This window comes from Phocoena sinus, chromosome 13, assembly GCF_008692025.1.
Source record: "Phocoena sinus isolate mPhoSin1 chromosome 13, mPhoSin1.pri, whole genome shotgun sequence".
In the NCBI taxonomy this organism is placed as follows: Eukaryota; Metazoa; Chordata; class Mammalia; order Artiodactyla; family Phocoenidae; genus Phocoena; species Phocoena sinus.
Genome location: NC_045775.1, coordinates 84912061 through 84934407, shown reverse-complemented (window position 1 = coordinate 84934407; position 22347 = coordinate 84912061). Strand labels below are relative to the sequence as shown.

Here is a 22347-nt window from a genome sequence, read left to right as displayed (position 1 = left end):
AACCCTAAGTTATAAATAGAAGAGACTGGAAAAATTATAGTACTCTTATTTCTAGAAACACAGGTCTTTAACAGCAGATAAAGAAATTAACAAGAGAAGACAGAAAACTTCAGTACTTCGAAAGGAAAATGTTTCCTTTGATATGCTTTTCTTAGGTGGAAATAAACATGATAAAGGGTCAAATATTACTAGAATTTTTGCTGAAATATAAACTTGATAAAATGCTGGGAATCTGGGGAATGTCAATGAAGAAAGATTAGTAAATGAGAGATGGAGTTAAGGTTTTATTATTTATGGCAGTAATCGATTTCCTTCTGACAGTTGTCATGAAGACCATTTCTTCACAAATAATGTAGAGACAGTATTTTTTCTTTTTAACTGAGAGCCTCAGGCAGCCTGTGGAGGAGGGCAGTGTACCCATGGATGTGAACACCCCGCAGGGTGTTGCCTGCCATGCTGTTTCCGGGCTTCCCATCAGAAAGCCACGACGCCCAGAGGGGAGGCGTACACACAGCACCTGGAGCAGGTAATAGCTCTTTGCATGCTGTCCTTTTAGGGATGTTGAATCCGCAGAGCCTCTCCTGAAAGACTGCTCCCTCCCTGTAGTTACTGAGGAATGATGACACTAAAAGGCCGAATTGCAGTGTGTCCCTCAGCAGTTGGCTCTCTGTGGGCGCACGATGACAAAACCTCCTGAAGCGAACCTCTGGTCTGACCTCAGTAATGTCAGGGCAAGATTTCCAAGATAGGCCTTTCCAGCGAGCTCAGATATTTTTAAGAAAAGATAATCAGTGAACCTTGGGGCAACTTCAGGGCTTGAACGTGCAGTAAGTACCTCTCTACATGCTTTATGACATACTTGCTGAATCAAAGACCACTAGACTCATGAAAACAATAACAACAGTAATAGACCTTCAGGAACCGGGTGTGCTTTCACTTGGACACAATACCCAGCGTAACCAGATTCCCCAGTAAGATGGCTTCGTTTGGCTGTAGTCTCCCTTTGAGCACATTAAAGTCGATGTGATCAGTGAGGGCTGAGGTTAAGGTAGCATGCAGATATCGCTAACTAGAACCTGAGGTAATGACATGTTTTAGTCGATTTGTTTGGGCTCACCGTAAGCCCTGCTTTGAGATTTACAGAGCATGGGACGTTGGCCTGAACCAGAGCTCGTCTTGCGTGGCGCACGCTGTGCTTCTGTGACGCAACCACCAACCAGAAAAGCCACCTACGCTTTTCCCAGTTGATTTCGTTTTTGAAGTTTTAAAAACACTTATAAGCATTTCATTCATCAAAAATACTAGTACTTGTATTACTGGTTATGAAAGTGAAACGTCTACAATGTCATCATCAGCCATGCAGCTAGAGATCTGCCCTTGTTCTAACAGCAAAGTATAAATATAAAATAAGTTGTAAATCAAAAAAAGTATTTGCACTACATTTGTTTAAAATGAGTACAAGAAAAGTGAATCCATTCTTTTTGATGAGTTGTAGGCTTGTGTATTAAGGGCTAAAGAGAAACTTGGGAACACTAGTACTTTCTGTTGGGCTGACTACAGTTACTGAATCCCAGGATTATGGAAGTCCTTTCCTCAAGGATTTTCCTCATAAGAACAGTAGTGACTGCATAAAAAGAAAAGACCAGGTACAAAAGGAAACTAGCAAAATCTCTTGGTACAGGGTGCAGGAATTTTAACAAGTATGTAAAAAGTTCTTCCCATGCGTTAATTTTCCATTTTAACCCTCAAACTATTTTAGGGATATCACCCTAATATCATTTAAAATAGATATGTGATCCACTGTTCACCACGGGGATGTGAATCGTCACAAAATGCATGATACAGTACACGCTACTTAAAATTTATGAAAGTATATCTGTATTCTATAAGAATAAAAATTGAGTGATACCATTTCCTTAAAGTTATTTAACGAAATAATACTGTTAAAGAGAGGTATCTGAAATAGTTAAATTTTAGGATCGCACACACTTTTTTTGAACTTTCTACCCTAAGATGTCATCTCCTTAACAGGTCTTCTTGCTGTCTTCTTTTTAACAGGTAATTTGAAGATACTAAAGCTACAACAGATTGGAACTAAAAGTCCAGAGAATTCAAGGTGTGGTTTTTAAAAAACATGACAGTTAAACTGAACTCGTTTGATGACACTTAAAAGTTGACTGCAGTTTATTGAATCCCAGGATTATTGTTTCTTTTATTTCAGGTAAACTTTCTTCTACTTTTAAATGTTTAATGAAGAACTTTTTGCTGGTGGTGTAACTGTATCTTGACTGGTTTTTTTTTTTTAGTGTTCTCTAAATATAATTACTGTTCTTTGTAAGCTATTTATTTAAAATAAATTTGAAAACCTTTCCTCTGTCAAGTAAACACCAGTACTGTAATCTGGAAACGATGCACAGTGGTCTGTCTTTAGTCTCAGGCCATGTCTGGAGATGTGCCCACAGAAGCACACTTGCAGCTCCAAACCAGTGTGTGTAGCACATCTGCGGTGGCTCGTGGACACCCCGGGGGCAGTGACCCTGCTGAGCTGCTGGCACGTGCCCTGCCAGGTGAGGCTGGACGGGAGGATGCTGTCTTCTAGTTTCAGCTCAGAGTGTCAGCAGGTGTCCTTTCGTGCTCTGTGTAGTCCCACACGTCCGAAATGCTGTGCTTCTCGTTGGTGATCTCAGTTTGGAACGGACCCCAGGCACAGTGTCGTCGCCCTGGCCGCTGCTCCTGAGCGCTGGTGAGGTTCCTCACTGAGAAAACTCGCGGTAGGCAGCGACGTGCGTGCGTCCCGGGGCTGCCGGCCAGGAGGCTCAGCGTGACCAGGAGGCAGCAGGGCCTGGAGCCTGAGGTTGGGGGGCTTGCGGCGAAGCGCGGTCGAAACTTCGCCATTCCACCAGAGAGTATGTGAATAATGAACTGTTTCTTTGCCCAGTGGTAACATGCAAAACGGTGATGCCGGCCATTAGGTGTTGAGAGAGGTCAACTGTTGCCATCATTTAGATGTCTGAAGGTGCACCTGTTATACCAGTTTGGGTCCTTATTTCCTTGAAGCAAATATATTTATAAATCACTGCCCTTCGTAAGGATAACGAAGCTAAAATTTCTCATAAATCTAAAAGGTGGGAATCTGTACTCATCTTAAAACCCCTCGGCTTGGTATCCTTTAACTTTTGCTAAGGGTTGGATTGGAAGGTGATTCCTGTTCCTATGAAGAATACGCTTTGAAAGTACCTCAGCAGACGGGGAGTTTTTCATGATGTCTTCGAGTGAAAAATACACCAGATAATAGAGTTCATAGAAAACTTTAATGTAAGGCACTGCTGTCCAAAGCTAAATGAGGGGTTAAACAGCCCACAGGACGCCACGGGAAGGGCACAAAGCCCACTCGGCGAGCAGCCGTGCAGCACGGCCCCCGGTGCCGTCCTTCCTCCTGAAGTACCGACGCCCTTAGACTGTTAACAGGAGAGAAGGCCCAGAAAACTACCAGCTCTTATAGTCTCGGAAAAGGTTTCTAAGAATTCCCACGTCTGTAGGCAGCCCGCTGTTGTCTCTTAGGTCCCCATGACAAGAAAGGATGAGGTACACGGGTGTCCGAGGCTCACACTGCGCCCAGTGAGAGGTTCAAGGGTCAGAATACCGTCATGTGGTGATGACTCAAGACCTCAGGGGCAGTAAGGCAGGTTCTTGAGAGTATCTTCAATTTACTCTCACTAAAAACTTTCAACGTTGGAACCTCAGGAAAACGGTATTCTTGCCTTATCTGAAGCCCGTGACTTACATCTTAAGCAAAAACAGGCACCTTGCACTTCAGTCCCGAAGACCTCATCTACTTTGTGCAGTGACTTCGTTTGGGATGACATCCCCAATGGATAATCATCAGGGAGACACCTACAAGACACATTCGTCCAAGTTCTCACCAAAAATTCACCTAAAAGAAAAAGTCATCCAGGAAAGCAAAACTTTGCTTTAAGTGGATAAACTGGTGTTTATACGCATTAAGCCAAGCAATCACTCAGGGTCTGAACACTTTTAAAAATGAAAAGCACAGCATAGCTGAACGATGAACAGGTGGTCCCGACGAGCTATCACTTGGACATCTTGGTCTCAGAAGGTGTCTCCCCAGTGTCCAAGGTCTTCAACAACCGGAAGAGGCCTGCAGCTTCTCGTATCCTGCTGAACTCAATACAGAAGGCCTGCACTTCTATAAACAAGTCCTGCACGTTGATGATTTTGTTACGGATCAAGGACTGGAGAAAGACACACACGAGACGCACCAGACGATTCTGAAAAAGAAACCAATTTTAGTGTGCGTTTTCTGGGCAGGTATTTATAAAATTTACAAAAAATTCTATTACTTACCTGCATATATTTATCTTTAATTTGTTCACAGGTAGAAATGCAATTTGATATATAAAGGTGAATAAATTCAGGAGGTAGATCAACAGCTGTAGTTAGTCTGTTTCATAAAGTTAGAAAGGGCTGTTAATTTTATTTGCTAATAACATTTTAAAACACCGTTCACCATAAAATATAAAATTTCCTTTGGTCATTTAGTGAAAAATTCTGATATATGATCTAGTTACCTAGTTTTAAATAAGTTTATGCAAGTAAACCTCGGAGGCCCCCCGCCGCCGCCGCTAATAAGTGACACTTCCTTTTCTTAGGTCTACACTTAGCATTACATGTGCAATACGCATTGAGCACCATGTCCCTGTGTGTTCCTGGCTGAATCAGAATTCATAGTTACCGTCCAGGCTCTAACAACCCGGGCAGTTATTCTGTCCACGTAAGTACCGCTTACTAACCTGATTACACACAAGTGCTATGCAAGGAACGCATGTGAAGAAAGGCGTGGTAGTAACTGGACAGGACAGTGTGTAACTAAGTGCTAACGTGTGGCGTTTGCACAAAGAGTGACGTAAGTGAAAGACTCGGGAAAAGTCAACAGGGCAAATGACTTAAATGGAAACCCAAGGAGAGAAGTGGTGTCCTTCCAACTAAGTGGATAATCTGAGTGAACTGTGGAATCGGGGACTGGCGTGGCACACTCAGGAGCTGGTGGGAAAGCCCTGGCTGGAAGGTAGCAAAAGGCACCTTGGTCTAGAGTCTTCAAGGGGCGGCTGGTGTTTTCCAAAGGATTCTGTGAAATGTTTTAAGGTGGGGTGGGGGGAGGGTAAAGTAGGAATTTCATGCTCAGATAAAGGTGTGTGCTGTGCTAACTATACAGTATGAATTTCCAAAAGTTTTCTAAACTTATTTGATTATAGAACTTTTTTCCACAAGGCTGAGGAACCCGTGCTCCAAGGAAACACAGCCGTAGGCTACCGGCGACACACCTGTGGGTGATGCACCATGATGGGGGTGGCGCACACAGAGCAGACCCTGTCCTTGAAATTACTTCCTTGAAATTACTTCTGCACCACTGATAAAAAGATGGGTATTCTTGGACTAAGTGCCTAACGGCTGGTTTAGACAGTAAGCGGGCACTTAGAGCATGGTTGGCCCAGAGGCCCCGAGCAGGAGGCAGTCCCCAAAGAGGAGTGAGTCTCAGTAACAGAGAAAGGCCGAAGGCCTGGATGAGGGCGCAGAAGTGAAGCCGCAGGTCAGCAAGCGGCCAGCCGGTTTTGCCGGCACAGAAAGTGAAAGGTGAATACCTTGTGCTGCCCTCCACAGATCTGCGCTCTCCTACACACACACTTGGGATCCCTCGGCTTCCAGCCAGGCTTTTCCCACCAGCTGATTATAACTTCATTGTGGGTTTTTTTTTGCTTTGGGGGGTGGTTTTTTGGCTACACAATGTGGTTTGCAAGATCTTAGTTCCCCCACCAGGGATGGAACCCGGGCCCTTGGCAGTGAAAGTGCAGAGTCCTAACCACTGGACCACCAGGGATTCCCAGGACATACTCTTTAGTACAGCTTTAAGTAGGTTAAAAAAACAATTAATCCCCAACTTACAAACGAGTGAGTGTTCAAAAGATGTGCTCTAGGGCTTCCCTGGTGGCGCAGTGGTTGAGAGTCCGCCTGCCGATGCAGGGGACACGGGTTCGTGCCCCGGTCTGGGAAGATCCCACATGCCGCGGTAGCAGCTGGGCCCGTGAGCCATGGCCGCTGAGCCTGCGCGTCCGGAGCCTGTCCTCCGCAACGGGAGAGGCCACAACAGTGAGAGGCCCGCGTAACGCATAAAAAAAAAAAAAAAAAAAAAGATGTGCTCTAATTGAAGTGCAGTTGCGTAGCACTCAGAATGGACCTCCCCATGAGCAGAAAAACTACATAATTTAGCCCCCAGAACAGGACACCACATGGAGCGGAGCTGAGGATGAGAAGCCTAAACTGGGACCACATCAGGCAAGCCTGCACATATGGCTACACTACCCACAGACAGCTTAATCAACAGTAGGCTCCCAAGCTAACCCCCTAAGCCTGTGGAATTTGTAATTTACCTAAAACATGTTTGTAAGCAAAATAACAAAGTGAGAAACCACTATTCAGAGCACATAGAGAAGGGAATGTATTGTTTCCCTGACAGCTGATGACAACGGAGCAAGGAGGCCAAATCAAAGAAAGGTTCAGAGAACAGTGCGAGGAACAACGAATTCTAGGAAGGCATTCCCAGAATTCTCAGCTCCTAGACCCATGCTGATAACAGCTGTTAGTCTCTAACAAGAAATAATGCAGTGTCTGTAATCTGTGTAAAGAATATACAAGCATACACAGGAGATAAATTTTAGCAATTGAGTTTCACCGATGCTGCTACAAGCGCTAAATACTTGAAATACTCCCCACGTTCTTGCTAGTGGGTGTAAAGTCACATGCGGTCAGCACTAAGGCTCAGATTATTATTTAATGGGTTTTCTCAGACTAACAGTGTATCGGGGAAAAAAAACTGCTGCTGCCTTTTCCCTTCTAATCATTGAATCCGGATCTACATTACACACCCCTGTCCGCATTTGATGGCGCACAGAAACTTACCGGTTTACAACTTCCATTGAATGTAATGACATGTCCATATTGACCAGAACCGAAAAATACTCAGTGATCTGGCTTGACTGCATTAACTTCAGCAACATTTCTATGGCGACCAGAGGGTTGTTCTCCACCAGGTCAGGAAGCTTGGCTGGGGTGAGGCCAATATGATAGACAAGTTTGGGGTCCTTTTCCAACTCGCCAAGGAGCTAAACAGAATCAGATTTTTAGAAAGAGAAAAACAGAGGTTCCTGAGTCAAATCGGAAATTGTCTTTCCTTTATAAAGAAAAGGTACAAAGTTCTCTGCACTGAACCAACTTTATAAATGTCTTCCTTCAAATCCATGAGCATCATTCTCTGATATTTTAAACTTTACACTTGAAACGTCAGATACTAACATCAGGCACCTTCACGACAGTTTATACACGACACTAATGCATCCAGGGCATTAAACCAGAATCAGTATTGTTTGAATATTGTCCGGATTTTAACAATACCATCCTTAAGTCCTTTGTAGGTTTTTTGTTCCCTGTCATTTGTTAAAAATAATCTTACCGACTAGTTCTCCGGAAAAGCACAGATCACAGAGATCATCGGGGAACATCAGGAACCAAAGCCCCAGCCAGCGCTGAGGGGAACAGATGCCTGAGAGGGGGACGGGCGGGGGGAAGGTCTGTCTGCCCCGCACACTGCACACACTCAAATAGGTGTCCTCAAAGACAGTTTCTTCTGCCAAATTGGTACATTCTTAATGTTCTGTGCTCCTTCCCCTGTCTCCTTGTATGTACACACGTACTGTTTCATGATGGCCTGGTAAGCAAAATGAACTACGCTGGCGATGTATCTCCTGGCAAGTTCTAATGTGGAAGTGTACTAACTGAAGAATAAACTTCACCAACCGGAACCGCCCACGGTGTCCTGCCTTCCCCTCCCCCCCCCACGGGAAGTGTCTCAGTTGGGTGCGGGGGCGCTATTTTGAATCCACCATTAACCAGCTGTGTGATGGGTGCTCGTTTACCTTCCTGGTTAAATGTTAACGATTCCGCTTACCCTCCTGGAATCCTGTCCAGCCTAGTAACAATGTACATAAAGCGCCCAGCAGCGCAGAGCAGGAGTGAGCGCCATCCTACGCTCCAGAGTCAAACTCATCCCAAACACAAGTCGCTAGGTTTTCGGGCACCAGGCTTCGTGCCCCACCAGAGTGAAGTGAGCCGGCGGGGGGGGGGGGGTGCGCAGAACAGAGCTTCAGAGGCCACGCCTCCTGCTGCTGGCTCACGCTGCCAACATCACGTTACTGGTCATTTATCACTTTATGAAAAACGAAAACACCTGGTGAATTAAATACAGGAAAATGTTTACAATAAATCCATACCTGTGTCTGCTGAGGAGAAGATAAGGGGCTTTTGAAGGCTTTGGCCATTATTCGCTTGATCTCTACGCCAGTGCTGTTCTTCACACACATCGACTTGTCCCACTGAACCGCGTGGTCGGGCTCGGTTGGATTGAGCCAAGCCAGCTCATCCTCACACACGTGGAGCGGAGGTGGTGGACGGATAAACTCCGGCCGAAAATGGCCTGTAATCAAAGTAGCGTGTCTGACTGCTTCTGTCACTCGGCTGACCCCGCAACATGTGTGTATAAACCTCACAGGCTCCGCTTAGTGAAGTGCAGTGACACCTCTTAATAAGGACAACACAGCAACACTCTGACTTGAAAATTAGAAGCAGAAACGACACAAAGGCAGGGTTTTATTCAGAACACAAGAAACTGAAACACTGACATAACATTATGATGTCAGAGACCAAATCTATTTTGGGGGAGGAGAGGAAAACATTACCACCACCTGACAAGTCCTAGTTCAAGCATGATCACCACTCAATCGCAGGAGGACACAACTTACTCCATGGGTAAGTCTGGATGGGAAAAATAAAACACTAGTTGATCTCACTCATCCTATTCTCAGCACTATTATTCAGAGACCATGTGATGTGTACTGGTTTTGTTTTTGCATCTTATAACCCTGAAGTAGCAAATTATGTGGAGATGAAATGGTAGGGGAAAGGTACGGTTGACTACTGACATGCTCAAATGAATCTGGAGACTTTCATAAACCCCTAAATTCACAAATGCTATATCATTTTCTTAAAACAGTAAAAATACAACAGAACAGTGAAGTCACTCAATTTAATACCTCAACTATTTTACAAAACAAGATTGATCCCTAAGTTATAAACCCACTCAAAGAAATGCTGTCTGGGACTTCTCAGCAGATTTCACCCCTCACTTTGGTTCCCACGTAGGGTCTAAGATGGCTAACTAACTCCTCTCATGGACCGAGCCCCGGCCAAATTTGAGATTACTAGGTCCCCTAGTTTACTGAAAATGTCTGTGTCTGGCTAAGAATCATCCCTTTATCTTAAACTACACCATCTCTTCACATATATCACCAGAACTAGCACCTGAATCTCTGCAGCCCATTTACAAAAAGAAAGTTTTTAACATTTCACGAGAAGTTATACCTATGTGATAAAAAGAAAGTTCCCATGAGGTAAGGATGCCTGGTGTTCAGCTAGACTCAGACCTAACATCTGATTGACTTGCTTCTTACACACCTTTCCAGTGGCCCATTCAAGTCAAAGATGTGCCCGAGCAAGTACTAAATACAACCCATCTGTGCCTCGGACCTCCCCACACACTGTGACTAGCTGAGACTTATTTATTCCAAAGACCTACTGTAAATGGCATTAAAAGTCACAGTGTAAGTTTTAAACTCAAGGTGACACTATAGTCTGGAGAACATGTTCTTATCCCTAAGCAGAAAGCATGCCTTCGTCATTAAAACCACACAGAATCGTATAAAACCAAAAAATGCAGGACTCCCTGGTGGCACAGTGGTTAAGAATCCGCCTGGCAATGCAGGGGACACAGGTTCAAGCCCTGGTCCGGGAAGATCCCACATGCCGTGGGGCAACTGAGGCTGCATGCCTAGAGCCCGTGCTCCGCAACAAGAGAAGCCACTGCAATAAGTGCATGCACTGCAACGAAGAGTAGCCCCCGCTCACCGCAACTAGAGAAAGCCCGCGCGCGGCAACAAAGACCCAACACAGCCAAAAATAAATTAATTAATTAAAACAAAAAGCTCTTTCAAGTTCAATAGGAGTTATCTTTGAATTAAATTAAGAGCTATAAGATCAGTAAAACTTCAATGGAAAATAAGATTAATGAAGTATAAAACAAAAAGGTAATAAACTACAAAAATAAACTCATTTCAGTAAAATCAGAGAATTTATATCCTTAGATATGCTGATGGTAGGTATGTAATGAAAAATACTTGGGATTTTTCTGGCTGCATCATACAGCATGTGGGATCTTAGTTCCCTGACCAGGGATGGAACCTGCACCCCCTGCAGTGGAAGCGTGGCATCCTAACCACTGGACCACCAGGGAATTCCCAAAACCTTGGTATTTTTATTAAAAAAGAAACCAACTTTTTTTTTTTTTAAGTTTTTAAAATTATTTTTGGCTGCATTGGGTCTTCGTTGACGTGCAGGCTTTCTCTAGTTGTGGTGAGCAGGGGCTACCCTTCATTGCTGTGCGTGGGCTTCTCATTGCCGTGGCTTCTCTTTTTATGGAGCACAGGCTCTAGGCGTGCGGGCTCAGTAGTTGTGGCTCGCGGGCTCTAGAGCGCAGGTTCAGTAGTTGTGGCGCACGGGCTTAGTTGCTCCGCGGCATGTGGGATCTTCCCAGACCAGGGCTTGAACCCATGTCCCCTGCACTGGCAGGCGGATTCTTAACCACTGCGCTACCAGGGAAGCCCAAGAAACCAACTTTTATTGAGCATCTCTGCTATGTTCCAGACACTGTACTAGGAAGTTTCCCACTAAATTCATGTTTAACGTTCTCTGACATAAATCCTACCAATGTTTTCTTAGGTCATTCTCCCAGGCAATAGAAATAAAAGCAAAAGTAAACAAATAGGACCTAATCAAACTTACAAGCTTTTATACAGCAAAGGAAACCATAAACAAAATGAAAAGACAACCTACAGACTGGGAAAAAACATGTGCAAATGGTACGACCAACAAGGGTTTAATTTCCAAAACATACAAACAGCTCATACAACTCAACAACAGAAAAAAACAACGCAATCAAAAAATGAGCAGACCTAAAGAGACATTTCTTCAAAGAAGACATACAGATCACCAACAGGCACATGAAAAGATGCTCAGCATTGCTCATCATTAGAGAAATGCAGATCAAATTAAAACTTCAGGGCTTCCCTGGTGGCGCAGTGGTTGAGAGTCCGCCTGCCGATGCAGGGGACGCGGGTTCGTGCCCCGGTCCGGGAAGATCCCACATGCCGCGAAGCGGCTGGGCCCGTGAGCCATGGCCGCTGAGCCTGCGCGTCCGGAGCCTGTGCTCCGCAACGGGAGAGGCCACAGCAGTGAGAGGCCCGCGTACCTCAAAAAAAAAAGAGGCCCGCGTACCGCAAAAAAAAAAAAAAAAAAAAAAAAAAAAAAATTAAAACTTCAGTGAGATACCACCTCACACCAGTCAGAATGCCCATCATTAAAAAATCTACAAATAACATGCTGGAGAGGGTGTGGAGAAAAGAAAACCCTCCTACATTATGGACAGGAATGTAAATTGGTGCAGACACTATAGAAAACAGTACAGAGGTTCCAGAGTTACTGTCTGATCCAGCAATCCCACTCCTGTGCATATATCCAGACAAAACTCTTAAGTCAAAAAGATACATGCACCCCTATGTTCACAGCAGCACTATTCACAATAGGCAAGACATGGAAACAACCTAAATGTCCATCACCAGATGAAACGATAAAGAAGATGTGGTATATTTATACAATGGAATATTATTCAGCCATAAAAAAGAATGAAATCATGCCATTTGCAGCAATATGGATGCACCTAGAGATTATCATACTATGTGAAGTCAGACAGAGAAAGACAAATATCATATGATATCACTTATATGTGGAGTCTACAATGTGACACAAATGAACTTATCCATGAAACAGAAACAGACTCACAGACATAGAGAACAGACTTGTGGTTGCCAAGGGAAAGAGGGGATTGGGGAGGGATGGATTGGGAGTTTGGGATTAGCAGATGCAAACTATTATATAGAGAATGGATAAACAACAAGGTCCTACCGTATAGCACAGAGAACTATATTTAATATCCTGTGATAAACCACAATGGAAAAGAATATGAAAAAGAATGTACATATATATATATACGTATAACCGAATCACTCTGCTGTACAGCAGAAATTAACACAACATTGGAAATCAACTGTACGTCAATAAAATAAATTTTTTAAAATTCAATTTTAAGGGCTTCCCTGGTGGCGCAGTGGTTGAGAGTCCACCTGCCGATGCAGGGAACATGGGTTCGTGCCCCGGTCCAAGAGGGTCCCACATGCCACAGAGCGGCTGGGCCCGTGAGCCATGGCCGCTGAGCCTGCACATCCGGAGCCTGTGCTCCGCAACGGGAGAGGCCACAACAGTGAGAGGCCCGCGTACCACACACACACACACACAAAAAAAATTCACGTTTAAGTATCAATGAAAACAACATGATGTTTCAGAAAACCAGAAAGTCTCAGGGGGACGCTGATAACAAAACCAAGAATACAAAATTAGATATACCTACTTTCAATAGGTGGCTTTGGTCCACTGACTAAAGCTTCCGTGATCTGAGAGGCAACGGAGCTGTCAAATCCAGAATTAGAAGAATCCGGGTCTGGGTCACTGAGAATGCTAGGGAAGCTGGCCTTACTTTGAGTTGGCAATTCAGACTGGCGTTCTGAAATAGATTAAAATAGGAAATATTTCAAAACTGAGGGCATCACAAGGAGAGTGAAAAGAGAAGCTACTAAATGGAGAAAGTTATCTACAACACATAAACAAAGGGCCAGATTCAGGATAGGTTATCAATTTTAAAAAATAGAAAAAAATGGGCTAATGACTTCCAATAAGTGTTTTATTTTTAAAAAGCCTGAGGCTTCCCTGGGGGAACAATGGTTACAAATCCGCCTGTCAATGCAGGGGACACGGGTTCGATCCCTGGCCCAGGAAGATCCCACATGCCGCGAAGCAACTAAGCCCGTGTGCCACAACTACTGAGCCTGTGCTCTACAGCCTGTGCTCTGCAACAAGAAAAGCCACGACAATGAGAAGCCCGCGCACTGCAAGCAAGAGTAGCCCCCGCTCGATGCAACTAGAGAAAGCCCATGTGCAGCAACGAAGACCCAACACAGCCAAAAATAAAAACAAATAAATTAAAAAAAAAAAAGCTTGTATGGCCAATAAACATCTGAGAAGATATTCAATCCCATTAGGAACCAGCGGACAATCTGTTAAAACGAGATACTACTGCACACACACTGCAGTTATAACCGCCCCTTGTGGTTACTGATGTTTAACTTGTCTGCTTGTTTGCTTAAAGTTAGGAAAACGCAACTGCATCATCCATAAGTACACCGTTGGTCCCTGGGTCCCACTGTAAAGACACCTGAATTTCAGGCCAGCCTCCATACAGATGATCTGTGTGGCTAGCTCCAGAGAAGATAGGTGTACTTCCCTTTTTTTCTTAAGCACTTGTGAAAATGATTAAGACATCTTCAGTCTGGGCAGAGGACAGCAAACAGCTCTAGGGGACAGCCAGCTTAGCCACTGTGCCAAGCCTCTCAATCCTAACTCTAGTCACATATTCCTTTCTGAGCTTGACGTACTTTATACATTTATTTTATTTATTTATTTTTGGCTGTGTTGGGTCTTTGTTGCTGTGCCCAGGTTTTCCCTAGTTGCAGCGAGCGGGGGCTACTCTTCATTGTGGTGCGTGGGCTTCTCATTGTGGTGGCTTCTCTTGTTGTGGAGTTGTGGAGCGTGGGTTCAGTAGTTGTGGCTCACAGGCTCTAGAGCACAGGCTCAATAGTTGTGGCGCACGGGCTTAATTGCTCTGCGGCATGTGGGATCTTCCCAGACCAGGGCTTGAACCTGTGTCCCCTGCATTGGCAGGCGGATTCTTTTAACCACTGCACCACCAGGGAAGTCCCTGAGCTTGATGTACTTTAAAACTTTCTCATGGGCTGATTCAAGTCATCACAAGTTGAAAAGGAAATTAGATTTGATTCTTACTTTATTGAATACAAAGCTAGAAACCTCAGAATATACGTCACTTCTAAAGGTAAGGTGACTGAAATTGCCCATCACCTCGGCAACCAGTTTTCATACTGTCTTTGGTTAAGAAAATAATTATTTTATTTCTGTTAATAGATTGCATCTGGCACTAGTAGCTAACAAGTACTTTTGTGTACCTTCAATCTTAAAAGTCTGAAAAAGAGTTCTCTTAGTTTCAGAAAATAACCATTGTTAATATTTAGTACTTTAAAAATAAGGTTCAGGGCTTCCCTGGTGGCGCAGTGGTTGAGAATCTACCTGCCGATGCAGGGGACACGGGTTCGAGCCCTTGTCTGGGAAGATCCCACATACCGCGGAGCAGCTGGGCCCGTGAGCCACAATTACAGAGCATGCGCGTCTGGAGCCTGTGCTCCGCAACGAGAGGCCGTGATAGTGAGAGGCCCGCGCACTGCGATGAAGAGTGGCCCCCGCTTGCCACAACTAGAGAAAGCCCTCGCACAGAAACGAAGACCCAACACAGCCAAAAATAAATAAATAACAAAATACTTCAAAAAAATAATAAGGTTCAGGGCTTCCTTGCTGGCACAGTGGTTGGGGATCCACCTGCCAATGCTGGGGACACGGGTTCAAGCCCTGGTCTGGGAGGATCCCACGTGCCACAGAGAAACTAAGCCCGTGCGCCACAACTGCTAAGCCTGCGCTCTGGAGCCCGCGAGCCACAACTACTGAAGCCTGCGCGCCTGAAGCCTGTGCTCCGCAATAGGAGAAGCCACTGCAGTGAGAAGCCTGCACACCGCAACCAAGAGTAGCCCCTGCTCACCGCGACGAGAGAAAGCCTGCGCAAAGCAACGAAGACACAATGCAGCCAAAAATTTAAAAAATAAATAAATAAAATAAATTTATTAAAATAAATAAATAAACAAGGTTCAGAATGCCCCAAGGAAAGAGAAGATTAGATGTCACCTTATACAAGATGCCAAATGTCACAGGGCATGAAGTCTAAGGATGAGGCACTATCAAATTAACCCTGCAGCTCACTTAATCATAAGGTCAAGGGTTCACAAATCTGGCTACAGATTAGAATTTCCCTAATGAACTGCTCTCAGGTGATGAGACCCACGCATCTGCACTTTTGCTTAGAGCAGGTTAGCAAAAGCTGCTCTTCTTTATCCTTATATGGAGAGGCTCTCCCTGACCACCCTGTTCAAGGTCTCCTTATTTTCTATCACTACAGGAGTTTGCTTCAAGACCACCCATTCATTTGCTTATACGTGTAACAGAAGGTGCCCAAATAATCTTGAAACAGAAGAACAGGGTGGAGGTCTCACACCTCTCAATTTCACAAAAGCTACTGTATGACTTGGATTAGTGTCCTGCTCCCCTGCAAATAAAACCCTTTTTATTTGGGAAAAAAAAGCCACCCTAATCAAAAGGGTGGTACTAGAATAAGGACAAATAGACCGGGCTTCCCTGGTGGTGCAGTGGTTAAGAATCCACCTGCCAATGCCGGGGACATGGGTTTGAGCCCTGGTCCGGGAAGATCCCACATGCCGCAGAGCAACTAAGCCTGTGCGCCACAATTACTAAGCTTGTGCTCTAGAGCCGGCGAGCCACAACTACTGAGCCCACACGCCACAACTACTGAAGCCCGCATGCCTAGAGCCCATGCTCCGCAATGAAGAGAAGCCACCGCAATGAGAAGCCCACACACTGCAATGAAGAGTAGCCCCCGCTGGCCGCAACCACAGAAAGCCCACGTGCAGCAACCAAGACCCAACGCAGCCAAAAATATAAATAAATAAAAATTAAAAACAAAAGACAAACAGACCAATGACGTGGAATAGAGAGCCCAGAAATAAACCTTCCCATATATATATTCAAATGATTTTCGATAAAGGCGCCAAGACGACACTGTTTCAGCTATTCTGGGTCCCTTGAGATTCCATATGAATTTTCTATTTCTGCAAAACACATTGTTGGGATTTTGATAAGAATTGCATTGAATCTGTAGATCGCTTTGAGTAGAAATCACATCAGGAAAATTTTAAACGGACCAAGCTTTACTCAGCATTCTTCTTAAACTGGAAAAGCAATCAATTCAAGTGAAAACTCAAAATGACATTTATATCCCATAACAGCAAGGATCCAGTACTGAAGCTATGTTTTTCACAGAAAATACTAACTTTTTAGTACAGTTACAAAGACCTTCATTTAAATGGAGTACCTCAAGAAAAAAGGCCTAATGCTAGCACACAAAGATGCCTGAAGCGGGACCCCTCCTTACCAGCCAGGGCTAGCTGAAGCCCGCTAATGTCCACAGACTGGCCCATGTTTCCGACGTCCATCAAGGCAATCTGTCGCGGTGTCTTTTTGAAGAGTTCCCGTGGAGGTGCCAGCATCAGCTGGGAAAGAAAAAACTTTTCTGGTGGAGTTATAGGAGGTAAAAATCCTGTAAACAAAAAAACGTACAACAGTTTCTCTAACGGTTTTTTTAAAAATTATCTTGAGTCTGGTAAAATTAGCATTTGCTACTTGTCACCTCAACTCATGTACCTTTAAAGACAAACTTACAATTGAAGATTCATTTAACCAAATAGATACATTCATCAAAATGTAATTAAATAGTGTCCCTGAGGAGGACTGGTTCCAGGACACCCTGCGTATACTAAAATCCAAGGATGCTTGGGTCCCTTATACAAAATGGTGTAGTATTTGCATGTACCCTACATACATCCTCCCTTATACTTCAAATAATCTCTAGATTAACTGTATGTCAACTGAAATTCTATGATTTGTGGCAATGAAACTTAAGGTTTTTGTAACTATTAAGACCTTTGTTTTGGGGGATTCTCTGGCAGTCCAGTGGTTAGGACCCGGCGCTCTCACTGCTGGGGCCCGGGTTTGATCCCTGGTGGTAGGGGAACTAAGATCCCGCAAGCCGCACAGCACCGCCAAAACAAAACGAAACAAAAAAATCAACTTTGTTTTCTAACATGCTTCAATTCCTGCAAAGGCTGAAGCTTACATATGCAGGCAAAAACAATAACAACAAAAACTACAGTGCTCAGAAATGCTTTTCTTCTCTACTGCTACCAGCAACTGTGTAAAAGTTAAAGAGACAAGGAAGCCATCACTAGCTCCACAAATACACTTCACACACCTGTTTCAGTCCACAGCACGGCTACAATTCCCAGAGTGCTGGACATTGATGCTTCCCTTTCATCCCAGAGCCGCCCGCTTACCCGGCGGCGGCCATCCTACCGCAGCACCGCACCGTGGCCAGACCCTGTTCCAGCTCCCAGCTGGGACTCCTACCCACTCACCGCCCACAGTCCACACGCCCACTTACCAATGAGTTATATTTTTAGGTACAAATCTGCTCACAGATTTTTAATTCTGTTTACACAGAATTAAACCCAAACTTCTGCACCATTCATAAGACCTTCCTAACGTGGTCCTGACCCACTTTCCTAATCCCATCTCCTGACCCCCCTCCAACCCACATGTTCTACACTCCTGTTGCACAAAATCTCTCTTTCTCTGATTCCTGATTTCAAAAGAACCAATACACGCAGCTCTTTAAGAATACGTGACAGGGCCACACCCTTCTCTCCCCACCATCTCTAATCAATATCCAGCAAAAACATCACCCCCTCTGGAAGTTCCTCCAGCTACAGAGCTGTAGTTCCTGTGCTACGAGGTGCTGTGCATGCAACATCTAGTACGGCCCTTAACCACACTGGGTTACAATCAGGTTTATGTCTCTTCAACCAGACTGCAAGCTTCCTGAGTGCAAGGAAGCCACCCTACTTACTTCCAGATACATTCTCAACGTTGGCTCTGCAGCAGAATCATCCGAACAACTTTCAAAACATATGCCCATTAGATGCCCCCCTGACGCCCAGTACAAGAAGCCTCGACATGCCCTGTTGCATATGTAAGCACCACCCCTACCTAGTAATGATAGTAATGTATAAAGCTTATTGTAAATACTTTTATTTCTCATAATTTATTATCTGCAATTTTCAGACACGGAAATTGAGGCAGAGAGAGGCAAAATAACCAATCCGTGGATTTCCCTGGCAAATCTGTTTACAATGCAGTCTATGGCCTACATCTAGGTTTAAACTCATCGCATTCAAGAGTGACATTATATAAGTTATGGTTCCTTTGCCTAACCCATCCTACACAATTCAAAGGGCTCTCCGACCCAAATCCCACACTGCCCCATCCATCTCGGTGGTGGGTTTCACCACACACACACACACACACACACACATACACACACACACATTGCAGCGACTTTCTCAGCATTCTCAAACTTCCTGAAAACCAGGTTCAGTACCTGTACCCTAAAGACATCTCATGGAATACGCAGGTTGCCCCTCTTCTGTAAGGGCAGTGCAGGAAATCCACGAGAAGATGCTTTAGATCCAGAGGAGTTGCCAGCAGGAACCATGACTAGCTTAAATGTAGAAGCCCTCTCCTGCAAGGAAAAATTCTCTGGCCTTACCTCAAAATCCACTGCCTTTACCTTCTGGCTCCCTGAACAGCAGTCCCTACCTAAAGGGGTCACTCACCTGTTTCCTCACTGCTTAAGGACTGTAAGATCAAACTGTTTCCCACCTGTCACTACCTGCCCCGCCCACTACTGATGTCCTCCTCCAAGTCTTCCAGGTACCCTTATCACTCTTCACCATCTCCTCTGTGCCCTTCTCCTCTCCTGGCTTCAGGTCTTCTCCCAAAATCAAGTCTCATAAAGCATCTCTTGAGTTTAAAAAACAAACAGATGTGGACGCTGGAGCGCCACGCAGTTGCCAGCCTCTGCTCCGCTCAGCACCCCCGGGCTATGTCCAGGCCCACGCCGGGGCCCCACGGCCAACGAAGGACGCCCAGCTCTACAGCTGCCAGGGCCTGCACAGGCAGCCAGCCCAGTCTGCGCCTCTGCTGCCTCAACTAGATCCTGAATGTCAAACAGCAGAGCATCTGCTTGATCAATCTGAGGACAATGGGAACTCTGGGTGACGCTGGCCGTCTGGACGATACCACGTATGCAAAACTGGCCGAGGAGACGCTGGACTCCTTAGCAGAGTTTTCTGAAGACCTTGCAGACAAACCTTACACGCTTGAAGGCTATGATGTCTCCTTTGGGAATGTGGTGTTTTAACAATTAAACTGGGTGGAGATCTAGGAATGTACGTGGTCAACAAGCAGACCCCACACAAGCAAATCTGGTTCTCTTCACCATCCAGCGGCCCCAAGCGTTACGACTGGACTGGGAGAAACGGGGTGTACTCCCACGACGGTGTGTCCCTCCACGAGCTGCTGGCCACAGAGCTGACTCAAGCCTTAAAAACCAAACTGGACTTATGTTCTCTGGCCTACTCTGGAAAAGGCCCTTGCTGCCCAGCCGAATGCTAAAGACACTGAAAGCTCTAAAGCCAAGACCCCAGCTTCGTCCTGCAGCTGAATGGCTAGTCTTCTCCATTCCTGCTTTTGAGGACAGCTGCATTATGTGTACGGCTCTGTGAAAAGACCGTGTCGCCTCCCGCCCTGCCTGTGAGTTCAGATTTTTAATTTCCACATTTGTTGTCTGACTTCCTCCCTCACGTGACAGCCCTTATCTTTTGTAATGTCTGTATGCCCATACCTTTAATATATAACCTCACAACAAAGGAAAAGAAGAGGACAAATTCCAGGAGGAGAAATGAATTGGCTTCACCATTCATTCTTTGAAAGACTTACTACAAAAACTGCATGAAGAGCGGCTGGCCAACCTTGCCATCCTGTCTCAAGATGAGACTCATTAAAGGGAAGCCTAAAACGTTCCTACTCCTCTGGAAAGTGTAAACACTTCTAAGCCCTTTAGTATTGAAGCATCAGGGGCAACTCGGGAATTCTCAAACCGAAGACCATTTTCTCTTTGTGCTTTGTGACTGCCAGGGTGTGGCCCGCATGGGGTGACACAGGGAGATGTGGTGCTGTGTCTTCCGTATGTCCATATATATGTACACACACATTTACATGTGTGTGTACATATATATTTTTAAAATTTAAGGGTCAGTATAGAATAAGCTATTGCAACACTGGTCTGAGGATGCAAAAAAATCTCCCAAAAGCCACCTCTGTACGCTCACGGATATAGTACAATAAATGAGGTCATGGAGCTGAGAGGTGCTTGGTAAACTGTGAAAGGCCACATAAATGAAAAGATGTTGGTGTTAATGAAAGGAACCCCGGTCTTACACTTGGCCCAGCCCAAAAGTAGTTGTCTGTCTCTGGGCAAGTTTCTCGAACTCTCTGGACCTCTGTTTCCCCGTGTTAACAGAGAGGGTTAAACTGGATAGAATATAGTCGATTCCCAATTTAGACATTTAGTGGTCCCGTCAGGCAACTTATCAGGCCAGCTTTAATTCCCTCTAGCAGAGGAGATGACAGTGAACAGTTTTTTTAAAACTATAGAGTAAGTATATGGTTTCGGGTTTTGCTCTACTTGAATTTCAGTTGAATTCAGGTTCAAATAATCATCCTTTATTGTGCCATTACCGTGCTAAGCCTGGGCTGTAGGCTGAATGTTAAAGTGTTGATCCTAACCCCCAATCACAGCCCTCATAAGTGCGATTAGTGCCCTGGGAAGAGAGACCCCAGAGAGCTCCCTCATCCCTTTCACCATGTGAGGACACAGCGTGAAGACAGCTGTCTATGAACCAGGAAGCAGGCCTTCACCAGACGCCCAGTCTGCTGGGGCCTTGACCTTGGACTTCCCAGCCTCCAGAACGATGAGAAATAAATTTCTGTTTATAAGCCAAACAAACAAACAGAAATAGCAAAAGAGGCCTCGCATCCAACCCAGTGATCTCACTAAAGGTGCACAAGCATGCATTTTACATAACGTGCAGCAGTCTTGCGTCTTCTAGTCTAGGCCGTGAACTGAGACTACTTTCTATCCTCTGCCCCCATCGCGTTAACCAAGGACACCTAACAGCAAGAAGGCGGCCGTAAAGTCCTGAAACGCTGCTGAATGTGCATTTCCGCTCAACAACGTATTCGGGTTCTGAACGACTTCTCGGTGACTCCTGAGACTTAGAGCCGGGGGGAGGGCAGATCCTGTGTGTCATTACTTACAACTGCACACACCTCAGACGCGCGTGACGAGCACGAACTGCATCAGGAGGCACTAAAGCGTCAACCCCAACACTAAGCGGCACGGTTTCACGGCCCGTACTGTTGGGAGGAGTAATTTTCGGTGCCGTGAAGCTGCCACTTGTCCCTACTCGGTGGAGGGGGTGCGGAGGGGATTTCAAAAGGACACAATCCATTTCACGTGTGGGTGAAGGCCCAGCAGCTGCCGGATCTCACCCTCCGCGCCGCACAGCGGGCTCCCGGCGGGAGGACCCGGGCTTACCAGAGAGCGGCGGCCGGTCGGGCTCTTGGCCGCCGCGGGCGGGCGGCGCGGGGTTGAGCAGGTGCGCGAAGCTGGCGGCGAAGGGGTTGGCGGCGAGCGGCTCGGTGCGGTACATCTCCCAGAGCAGGTAGAGCGCCGTGAGGCGCTGCGCCGCGCTGGGCAGCAGGTCCGGCTGCTGCAGCAGCATGACGAGCACCGAGCCCAGGCGGAAGTGGTCGGCCTTGCTGAAGTAATGGTGGAAGGCGGTGGACAGGCCCTCGAAGGTGCTGCCGCCGCCCGCCTCCTCCGAGATGATGCTCAGCAGGCTCGAAAGCTCCTTCGGGGTCAGGCTCATCCTGCACGCGGGGCCCCCCGGGCCTCCACAACCCGGCCCGGGGCCACCCGCTCCGCCTCTGCCGCCGCCGGAGCCGGAGCCTCCTGGCCCGCTCCTAGACACCGACCCCGCCGCTTCCCGGGCCCTCCTTTGCTCCGCGGCGGTAAGAAGACGGCCACACGCCGCGCTCGCCCCGCCGCCGGGCATCAACCTCGCTCGCCAGTCCTGTTTCCGGGCCGGAGGGGCCCTGGCACCGGCTCGCTCCGTCCCCGCGGTCGTAAAGCGCGCTGTGGCACGACAGCGTCGCAAACAAAAACCGCCGGGAAGCCAGCCGCCCGCAGAGGAGTGTGGCGCGGACCCAGAGCGAGGCTGCTGGAGCCGGGCCAGGGAGAAGATCCCGAGACGCCGAGTGGGCGGAGCGAAAAGCCGGAAATGGGGGTGGGGCCTGTGGGGGAGCTGCGGAAGTCTCGCGATGCCACAGCACCACGCTGTG

The 22347-nt window shown here is 46.2% G+C and overlaps 1 protein-coding gene, 1 non-coding gene and 1 pseudogene across 2 annotated transcripts; 2 read left to right on the top strand and 1 right to left on the bottom strand.

Moving 5' to 3' along the window:
* Window positions 1–271: 271 nt before the first annotated feature.
* On the bottom strand, window positions 272–22134 carry CNOT11 (CCR4-NOT transcription complex subunit 11). Its single transcript, XM_032652434.1, has 7 exons — window positions 21542–22134; window positions 16421–16585; window positions 12647–12799; window positions 8343–8545; window positions 6976–7178; window positions 4366–4462; window positions 272–4289 (listed from the first exon to the last, which is right to left on the bottom strand). Exons 1-7 carry the CDS (start codon window positions 22059–22061, stop codon window positions 4092–4094), a joined length of 1539 nt encoding a protein of 512 aa, XP_032508325.1. The 5' UTR covers window positions 22062–22134; the 3' UTR covers window positions 272–4091.
* On the top strand, window positions 609–722 carry LOC116764816. Its single transcript, XR_004353027.1, has one exon. It is a non-coding gene; the product is annotated as a small nucleolar RNA SNORD89 (small nucleolar RNA).
* On the top strand, window positions 16593–20113 carry LOC116764145 (annotated as a pseudogene).
* Window positions 22135–22347: the final 213 nt, after the last annotated feature.